The 9687-nt window shown below is 41.8% G+C and overlaps 5 protein-coding genes across 10 annotated transcripts in view; 2 read left to right on the forward strand and 3 right to left on the reverse strand.

Moving 5' to 3' along the window:
* The window catches only part of LOC131877802 (SIN3-HDAC complex-associated factor-like), a 15985-nt gene extending 15288 nt beyond the window's left edge, over positions 1-697 (reverse strand). The window contains exon 1 of one of the 2 annotated variants that reach the window (XM_059223594.1): positions 568-697. The gene's annotated coding sequence lies outside the window, so the exon portion shown is untranslated. Of the gene's footprint in view, positions 1-15; positions 170-567 lie in introns of those variants that run through there. The other variant, XM_059223595.1, reaches the window with a different exon arrangement.
* The window catches only part of LOC131877797 (uncharacterized), a 77348-nt gene that overhangs the window by 25353 nt on the left and 42308 nt on the right, over positions 1-9687 (forward strand). The gene's annotated exons all lie outside the window — the stretch shown is intronic.
* On the forward strand, positions 1356-2652 carry LOC131877803 (ras-related protein Rab-21-like). Its single transcript, XM_059223602.1, has 3 exons — positions 1356-1674; positions 1738-2024; positions 2100-2652. Exons 1-3 carry the CDS (start codon positions 1537-1539, stop codon positions 2392-2394), a joined length of 720 nt encoding a protein of 239 aa, XP_059079585.1. The 5' UTR covers positions 1356-1536; the 3' UTR covers positions 2395-2652.
* Positions 2618-4173, reverse strand: LOC131877801 (uroporphyrinogen decarboxylase-like). Its single transcript, XM_059223593.1, has 5 exons — positions 4015-4173; positions 3642-3926; positions 3419-3577; positions 2883-3350; positions 2618-2819 (listed from the first exon to the last, which is right to left on the reverse strand). Exons 1-5 carry the CDS (start codon positions 4027-4029, stop codon positions 2667-2669), a joined length of 1080 nt encoding a protein of 359 aa, XP_059079576.1. The 5' UTR covers positions 4030-4173; the 3' UTR covers positions 2618-2666.
* The window catches only part of LOC131877799 (uncharacterized), a 19374-nt gene continuing 16750 nt past the window's right edge, over positions 7064-9687 (reverse strand). For all 5 annotated transcript variants that reach the window (XM_059223591.1, XM_059223590.1, XM_059223588.1 and 2 more), the window contains one exon: positions 7064-7955. In XM_059223591.1, coding sequence (XP_059079574.1) covers positions 7751-7955 — 205 coding nt within the window. In that variant the 3' untranslated portion in view covers positions 7064-7750. The remainder of the gene's footprint in view (positions 7956-9687) is intronic.

The following is a 9687-nucleotide window of genomic DNA, read 5'->3' on the forward strand; positions in this document are numbered from 1 at the left end:
GGGGGGGGAACTTACCATCTGCTGACAACAATTCCGAGGGCGGACGAGACGAGAAATGAAAGAAGAGAGCTCCTCCTCCTCTTCATGGGGCACTTTGAGCGTGAAACTGGGAGACCTCTCCCCCGCCTTCATTACTTAGGCTCCTTCGGAGGCATTCCTCTGCCAATGGAGTACAATCTAATAAGCACAAAATGGCGCCAAATCGTCTTGCTAAACACAGATCGATCCTCAACAATTATTCTGATGAACAAGGAAAACAATTTCAATTCTCATCAGTCATATGTAACCCTCCAAAAGAGGGATTCTTTTGATCATAAAACGTGGTGTTGTTTTGAATTGAGGCCGATCTGGCTAAGCGGGCCGCGAGCGTCCACTACTGCCTCGCACCAACGTCAAACGGCATGCTCGAACTGTCAATGTACAGATGTACAGAATCTCATGGTGGCATTTTAAGGCCAGCACCCATAATGACAATACAAGAAACTTTACAGCAGCACCATGCATATACCAACCTAAAGAATAGGTAATGTAATAGCTGAACTAAACGCTCCAAATACTGATTCTTACCTTGCCGTGTTCCGGTGGTTCGATGTCACTACTGCTCCTCAGAATGTCCACGTTGAACTGACGTTTGGCGGCGTCATTGTTTTTGCCCTAACGCGACGTCTGGTTTCTCATTCCGAATTGACTATAAGCTGAACGCGTGAACGCTAGAATTACCCAATAAGCACAAAGTTTCAGACATTCATCTAAAAACAAGATCAAATGTCATGTGTTAAGGCGTATTGGCTTCATTTCCCATTGGGTCGGGTCAAAGCGTCATCTTGTCTTGAATTTTTTTCATGGTTATAACGAATTATTTTTGAAAATTCCGATTATCTACAGCTTTTTTTCTACTCATTTCCCTTGCTAAAGGCAACATCATTTACGTTATGACCCAAATGACGTATACGAAATCTTTCATCATAGAGTTCGGGTTGAATGTGAAACAGGGTTGGAAAAGGGCAACACAAATCCCAAACTTGCACAAATGATCGAGAAACCCCAAGAAAATGCTCTCAATCACTTTCCCACAAGCAACTACCCACTTCAAAGAGCGTCATTCTGTAACTTATATATATGAATCTAAATGAGTATACTACCCAGAATGAAGAGGCATCTTCGGCCCTTCATTGGGCATAGATCCGCTCTGTAGCACACAGTGCCCACAGTCCACAGCAAAGAGCAGCCAGAAAGAAAGACAGACGCTCAGCTGGACAGAGTGAACGTACGTGACGGTGAGGTACGTGCAAGGCATGATACGTCTATGGATGGATGGCAGGCCTGGGTTCCAATCCCGCTGTCGTGGTGCTGGTGCATGAAACAACAGAGGAGTTTCTGGGCCAATGCTCTATTCTATGATTACATGGCAGCACCCGTGCTTGAAGGGATCTTCGTCGACATTTGATTAACTTTTTCTAGACCTTAAATACCATTGTCACCGGAGTAGGAGTCAAGTTCCATTGGCATGTGTTGAAGAATCCTGGTTAGTTCATAATGGCCACTAGCAGCCACTCCAAGGGCAACTACAACTTCAAGATCGTGCTCTTGGGCGAGGGGTGTGTGGGCAAGACCTCGTGTGTCCTCAGATATGTGGAGGACACCTTCAACGACCGCCATATCACCACACTTCAGGTATGGATCTGGTTGGCTTAAACTTATAGTGCAGAGATGTGAACATATGTTCTTTGTTTTCAGGCCTCGTTTCTGAGCAAGAAGTTGAATATCCGAGGGAAGCGAGTGAATCTGTCCATATGGGACACGGCGGGTCAAGAGCGCTTCCATGCATTGGGGCCCATCTACTACCGTGATGCCAATGGTGCCATCCTCGTGTACGATATCACGGATCAGGATAGCTTCCAAAAAGTCAAGAACTGGGTCAAGGAGCTCCGGAAAATGCTCGGGAGCGATCTGAATCTGGCCATTGCCGGGAATAAAACCGACCTGGAGAAGCAGCGAAGGGTGGATGTCCAAATGGCGGAAGAGTGAGTTTTACGCAGGGCTGATAGTGTCCTTGAGGTTGTGTTACAACTTACTATGGCCCAAATCACCATTTTCAGTTATGCTAAGGCCGTTGGAGCGCACCATTTCCACACATCAGCCAAACAAAATAAAGGCATTGAAGAACTCTTTTTGGACCTCTCTCAGCGAATGATCAACACGTCCGATGACCTGGCTCGAGCTAGTGGTGGATCCTTGGGATTATCATCGCTCGGTGGCGCTCGGGGTAACACAGTCACGGTCGTCGACGACAGTCAAATGTCTCGAGAAAAATCCGGCTGTTGTGGAGGCGGATCTTCGTCGGTGGTGACCGGACTGCCGGTGGACAACAACCTGGCAGCTAGTAGCCAATAACCATAGTTGGCTTGGCCATAGTTTTATTATCGGCATTTTGATTCGAGCACACACACCCTCTTCAGACCTGATCGAGTCCGTTATGGTGAGTGCGTGTTGGTCCATACATTGAACTCTGTAATTAGCCATGAAAGCTCGGTGATTTTGATTCACTTATTCTCGTTTTTTCCAACCCATTTGTCATTAGCCTAATCCATTCTGATTGTCAAACACGTAAAAACCATTAAATGTGCAACAAAAATATATATTATTCATCCATCTATTGTAAGATCTTATTTCTTCACCGAAAATTTTTGTACTGCTTCCACGAAAGCTTCCATATGATCTGGATCCACATCCGGGTAGATGCCGTGCCCAAGATTGGCGATCCATCGATGAGAACCGAAAGCCAATGCCATCTTGGCCACCTTTTCGGCCAATTCCTCCTGGAACCACAGAGCAATGCATCACATGAACAAACGTCTCTTAGACTTACTCGTTTTTCATACCTTTGGTGCATACAAAGCGCACGGATCCAAATTGCCTTGAAGCGTCACATTGTTCCCAACGCGAGCTCGACTAGATTCGGGATTCATGGTCCAGTCCAAGCCAATGACATCATAACCAGTTCTGGCCAGTTGCTCCAAGGCAAAATGAGCTCCTTTGGCAAACACCGTCATTGGGACCTCGGGGATCCCATCGGCCTTGAGTTTGCCCTTGACTTGCTCCACGATCGCGGTGAGATACGGAAGGCTGAACTTGTCAAAGAGCTCTTGGGTGAGAAACTCGCCATGAGATTCGAAAACTTGGAGCATTTGAGCGCCAGCCTTAACTTGGCCCACGAGATAATCCACATTCAAATTGGTGATCATTTGGAGCAGTTTCTGACTAGCTTCCGGGTGTTGATAGAGCCATTTCTTGGCCTTGGCCTGCGTCTTAGAGCCTTTGCCTTCAATCATGTAACTCATCAGAGTCCACTGCGGAATTTAAAGAGTCCTAATTTAAATGAATTTATCGTCGCAATCTATTACATAGTATTACTTACCGGAGCTCCAGTGAATCCCAAAAGCGGCACTTTGCCCTCCAATTTATGTCTAGTCAAAGTCAAAGCATCAAACACGTATTGAAGCTTCTCAACCGAGTCCTTACTACATAGTTTATCCAGGTCATCGGGCATATTCAAAGGCTCTGGGAAGACCGGACCCTAAAATCGCAAAGCCATCAATTCCGATAGTCCCAGACGAACCATGACATTTCTAAACAAATACCTCGCCCGGTCTCATTTCCACCACCATTCCCAAGGCCTGGGGCACAACCAGTATATCCGAGAAAATGATGGCCGCATCCAAGGGAAATCGCCGAATGGGTTGAAGAGTGATCTCGCAGGCCAGTTCCGGGGTCTGGCAAATGTCAAAGAAACCATGCTTCTCGCGCATTTTGCGGAATTCGGGCAAATATCGTCCGGCCTGCCGCATCACCCATACTGGAGCACGCTCCGTGGGCTGGCCACGTGCCGCTCGCAGAATCAGATCATTTTGAAGGACAGGAAAGTTCTGAGAGGAATCCAGGAATACATTTGATAGTTTATCCGTATGGTTATTGTTCTAATATATGATATTCATATGTTTACCCATCACTGACCTGCTCCGTGGACATCTTGCTTATATCACCAAAAGCAGTAGAATTCTTCTGCTCCACCTGTGGAAATGGAAGGCTGCCAGTTTACAGTTCGTCTCTAAAGTTGGGAGAGTGCACTGCTACCAAGAAGTACATACACATGGCTTGAATCCTGGCGTGGCTCTGAAGAACTATGACATCGGAAAGAAACACGTAGATGGTAATATATCTTATAATAGATGGGTGGATAAAGAATATGCACGTGGATAGTTGGACGTTTCAATAACAAACTACTAATATTTGCATAAATTTTCAGGGTAATTTTGGAAAACTTTTTTTGAAAGGCTTATTGCTCGAAACATTACATCATTTTCGCCAAACCTCTCAATTTAGGTCTTTCTGAGCAGTAGGTCTGGCTTGGTGACTTTTTTCAATTGTTCAACAATTACAATTACTTTGGTCAAAAATAGCAATTCGTCACAAAACCGTTACTCGAAAAATAATGTAATGGCATTACTCGTTACTTTTCCCAAGATTTAGATAACCAAAGTTTATGGTTTTCACCCTTCAAGACCATACTTCCCTTTGTGTTTTTTGCTTCAAGCAATCCTAAAGCATAACATTTGAAGACTTCGTGTCAATTATTTTTTCAATATTGAGCATTGGTATTGAATTTTAACATTATTGTTCCAAATGTATTTCATCATAAATGCTTTGAGGAGTCAAGATTGGGATCGTGGATGGGGTAATGATTGTTGAAGGTTTGAAACAATGTTGCAAAGGTCACAATCGAAAAACTTTTGTCAAGCCGGTAAAGCTTCCCTTTTAGAAGCCTATGCCTTTAGTCGTGGATATGAGAAGGCTTTGGAAATTTGATGCATCATGCTCAAGCCAAAGAAGGATTGTCCCTGCCTGACAACTGCATTAAATCAAGTCTTCCTTCAGTCCAACATAATTTGATTGAGAAGATGGAAACAATAAAGTAGCAAATGCAACAAGATCTAGAACCAAAAACACCCTCAGATTAGTTAAGAGGAAGCACAATTTTCAACCCTTTCATTGTTCATAATATGTTAGATAGAAATAGCAAAAAAATGGATGTTTATGTTGAGCCTTACGTTTCCTCAGCTGTCACGAGATAAACGAAATATTAAAGGTCATTCTGGAAGCTAAAAAAGGAACGAGTAGATTAACGAGCAATTCTTTTAGTTTTTGTGTCGTTATAATTCCACAATTTTAAAATGTAAAGGAATTACAAATCCTTTTTCAAAAAAAATGATTTTTTTTTTTTTGCAATTCGCTTACTAAGGCCCTGTTGTTCAGTGATAATTGCAAATGTTTGAGAAATCCTGGTTCAAAATTGTCCACAAAAGTTTGTTCCACTTTTCAAAAGTATATTGTCATATTTCTGGGAATGGCAACCTCACCAAAACTTTTTTCAATCCTCAGTCCGCGTTTAGCAACCAAAATAAATATTTTTGTCAATTAATTCTGCCTAAGTTTGCCTGAATGACTTTACGGACCTGGAAAAACAGAATTCCAAAGTAATCTTGCAAATACAACTTCGAATGTCCTAATAGTAATGATGGAGTTACTCATATCATTTAATGTCAAGCCAGAAATCTCTTCTTTTTTGATAAGCGGTTGTGCTATAATTTTTAGGGGCTAAACTTCTACTGCAGATAATACTATAAGAAGCAATCTTTCCCAATTAATTAGGTCCATGAAAGGTGAAAGAGCAAGTTACATAGTTGATGATTTTAAAAGGAAGACCGCCATCATAGTAGATTTGACGGATCTGTCAAATCTAAAGCATAGCTTGTTATTCAATTATTCCAAGACATGATTAATTATCAAAATCTGGCCTTGTTTTGATAATCATCCACCGATACAGTTTCAGGGATCGTATTGATCCCAAGAAAACGCTCCCAAAATGAATCATTATTCGTCAAATCGAAATGAGAAACACATAGAAGTACTAGTCGTCGGAACGGGCTTGCATTCGTGCATTTTCTATTTTCCAAGATGAAACTAAATATGCTCCACACTTTTATACTTTTGCGCCAGTAAAAAAACTGTGTCTATTTGTCAAAAGTAAGCACGGCACTGGAGTTTTGATATCATTTTTTGTAAATAAAACCTGCATGCAGTATACGTACATTTAACCGTAGAAAATGACCCTAAAATGTCATCAGTTAACTTTGATACATTCTTTTTAACTTCTAGCTACCAATATCCTAATTTATTACTAGTTAGTTAACTAAAACAAAAATGGCAGGTTTTAATCGGTCTTTGATTTCTCCAATGAGACTGAAAGTAAAATTGCGATTTTTGTTTTCATGAGCGATTATGGTTAGGGTCTAACATTATCCGTTGGATAAAAGATCGGGGGAAAAGCATCAAACCAAGGACCTCTTTCATACTAGGAAACTTCGATAACTACTAGGACGCTATTATGAATTAGTTTATGTCCTACTCAAATAATCAATTCATTTTATATTCCTATAATTCGCAAGATTACCTCAAAACATTTTCAGAATATGAATTGTTTTTACTATCGTTTTTCACCCTTGCACAAAACTCACACGACCTTTCAAGAAACTTCTTAAGATCCAATTGGAGAAAAACGTGCAATCCGACCTCATAAGGGAACAGAAACTCAAAAAAGGCAACTGTCCTCACACAGGATGAGCACCAGCCGTACGAAAGATGATATTTATTTCCCAGTAGGTGGAAGATTATTTTAGCAACGTACCATGTATCAGAATGATCACGTGGTCAATTTACCAGGTTTCATTGTAGCGCATGTGTCCACAAAAATTTGACAGACATTTGTGACATTTTTCATTTATTTCCGCAGCTTAGACAAGATTTTTCAATGCTCAGAGAACTGAAAATTTTTCCAATCCTGTGTCATCAATGTCTTTGCTTGTTTTCATCAAAGTTGAAACACGCTAAAAGCTGCTCCGCATAGAACAGGAAGTGATTCAGTTGGCCCCTCAAGCTTAATGGCCTTGTTTAAGACCCAAATTCCGCCCGGTAGTGGACAAAAGATGAATGATAACACACATAATTCACAATTTAGACCCGCAATTCCTTGTACCCAAGAATGAAGATCCTTTTTGTAGATTGGCCATGGCCAACCTAAGAGACTCTTGACAGGGTCATTTATTTCGAACACAAATAGTCGGAGAGGAAAAAAGCAAAAATAGACAACGCTTTTACTCGTATGACATAATGACGTAATATCAAATGAAGATCACTACAATGTATTCAATGTATGCGTAGACATTTCAAGGTACTTGGAAGTTGATTGCATAATAATAAATATGTCCACAAGAGACGGAAAGGTCAATCTTCTTCGTCGAGAATCAAAGAAGACGACCCCCAACACTCGTCTGGACTTTTTGAGTCCAAACTTGAACAATTCGAGTGCCAAGCTTGCAAGTTGGAAGATGAAATTTGCTTTGCGGAAAAAGTAGCTTCCCACTGGCGAGAAACTTGATTCCGGTGGAAAATAGAATTTCGTTGAAGCTGGACACAAAATGCAAGTAAAAAAAGATATTTTATCAAAAGGCTCTTTTCAGACAAAAGGCCTCGATCCAGACACAAGATGTTGTAGCAGCAATCGAATGCCATGTGTTAAGATCTTTTGCAAACTCCACTAGATATTTCAAGGGATATCTTTCCCTGGTTTGGCACTAAGGCCTTGATTTCCTATGGGTGCTTTTGACGACCATCAATGAAGCCAGATCGAGTATTAAGACCGACGATCTCGATGAAGCAGGCCATGAAGCGCGTTCCTAAAAGCAGTGCCCATAATGTAGAAGATGGGAAAGTTCAGGGATGCGTTCAGCACTTGAAGGAACCTGGCAATGGGTGGAATGTAGAGAAACCAGAGAGGGATACTCAGATAACCCTTATCCCGACAGTCTAAGGCCTTGTTCACGGTGCTCGCCTCGAACCTGTAAAGAAAGCATAACCTTTATCAAGCCTTTTTGGGAGGTGAGTTGTCGGCCCTTGGAGGAAACTTGGTAGCAAAGATTCAATTTAGACAACTTGATTGAATTCCCCCTTTCGTCACAATAGACAAAAAAACTATCCTTTTTTGAGGGGATGCGAGTTTCTTCCTTCCAAAATCTGCCGAGACTTTTTCCCAATATAACCCCATCTGACCGCTGACCGCGAGGACATTTGAGGCTATTTCAAGGACAACACGGTCCAAGGCTGTATAATAAATGGGTGAGAAAAGCGTTCCACGCCATTGGGCGGTTTGACTATGACTTCATTGTCTCTCAATTGGGTTCTGAATTCGTGAGGCAGCATACATAAGTGTCATTGCAGGTTTGAGTCCCATTGACAAAGAATCTTGAGCAAGCCAACAATTGGCAAGAATCGGAACCCATTCGTTTTTATATACATTGAGATAGATACCCATGATCATATGGCAAGTTGAGCACGAAAGCTAGTCCTGGCTTCAAATAAAAATTACCTTTACATGGCGTCTGACAACACTCTTCAAGCCACGGTGTTTATTCAAGGGGGACTCAATGAGACGTCGTGAGCCTCTTAAAGCGGATGTGGGTAAATGCCATGCCATACGGAAACTCTCATCAAACTAATCGGAAACATGAAATTCAAGTCTTGAAGACCCAAAAGCCAGTTGACAACTTTGCATTGGCTGACTTACATCCCTTCTGACGTTCAAATAGTTAGTTGGCAGTACTTTTATACAAAAACGAACTTAGCAAGCCTTTCTCTATAACATTTGCTGTGCGTCCCAACATTTGCTTAGTCTGAAAAGAATACGCAAACATACATAAGCGACGAACATACGACGAAAATCGAACGTGATATGGAGTAAAAGGGAGTCATATGCCCATAACAATCTCAATATTCAATGAGAATTAACCAGAAAGTGACTGGATATGCAAAGTATTAGCCATTCAGAATTAGATTGAAACCATTCATAGGATTCCCTTAGGTATTTTGGGTGATTCTCGTTCGCCAGATTGAATTTCCTGCATAGCTTGAAGCAAAAAAAGCAATTCCAGCCAATTCCAGCCATTGAAGCTTATTGTTATTCTTGGCGGGTATTTGGCTTGATTCAGCCTTGATAAAATTGTAATTTTGGCCATGTGCCAAACATGGAAAAGAGGACCTCATGACAAACGCGCTAACCACCCTCAAACTGTGTCGAATTTTAAATTCTATTCAGCGAGAACATCAATTCCGATGTTCACGCCCATTTGCCACGCACGGAATACCAACCATTCAAGAGCCGAAGTTTCGGTCCATTTTAGGCCCTTCTGGTTATCTCAAGGAACACGACACAAAAGACGATGCTGGGAAAGTTGGAAACAGTGTTGGAACGATGAAGGAAGGACTTGATGGTCTTTAAAGCTTGAACACATTTGTCGTTTTGTCGTAGAGGGAACCAATTCCTTTAAAAGCCCCGGCCAATCTACGTATTGGACGTTATGTCAAGATCAATAGACTCTTGTGAGCGTCTTCTAATACGTACAACGTGTTGTACAGCACAGTCAATAGCGGAGAGGATTTGAGGTTTTGAGGGCCCCTATTTTAACTGGTAAGAGGTAGAGCTTACTACGGGTTTTTTAATCAAGAATTCCTTTTTCTCATTCGGGATTAAGCACTGTACCGTAATTAAATCAGAGAGGGGCGTGGGGGGGGGGG

The sequence above is a fragment of the Tigriopus californicus genome, chromosome 3 (genome assembly GCF_007210705.1).
Source record: "Tigriopus californicus strain San Diego chromosome 3, Tcal_SD_v2.1, whole genome shotgun sequence".
Classification (NCBI taxonomy): Eukaryota; Metazoa; Arthropoda; class Copepoda; order Harpacticoida; family Harpacticidae; genus Tigriopus; species Tigriopus californicus.

Coding starts and splice junctions, on each gene's coding strand:
- LOC131877801 (XM_059223593.1), bottom strand. Junction 3,578..3,641: donor TGGAAATGAGACCGGGCGAG/GTATTTGTTTAG, acceptor TTGCGATTTTAG/GGTCCGGTCTTCCCAGAGCC. Junction 3,351..3,418: donor TGGGATTCACTGGAGCTCCG/GTAAGTAATACT, acceptor TAAATTCCGCAG/TGGACTCTGATGAGTTACAT.
- LOC131877803 (XM_059223602.1), top strand. CDS start 1,537: ATGGCCACTAGCAGCCACTCCAAGGGCAACTACAACTTCAAGATCGTG. Junction 1,675..1,737: donor GCCATATCACCACACTTCAG/GTATGGATCTGG, acceptor CTTTGTTTTCAG/GCCTCGTTTCTGAGCAAGAA. Junction 2,025..2,099: donor GATGTCCAAATGGCGGAAGA/GTGAGTTTTACG, acceptor CACCATTTTCAG/TTATGCTAAGGCCGTTGGAG.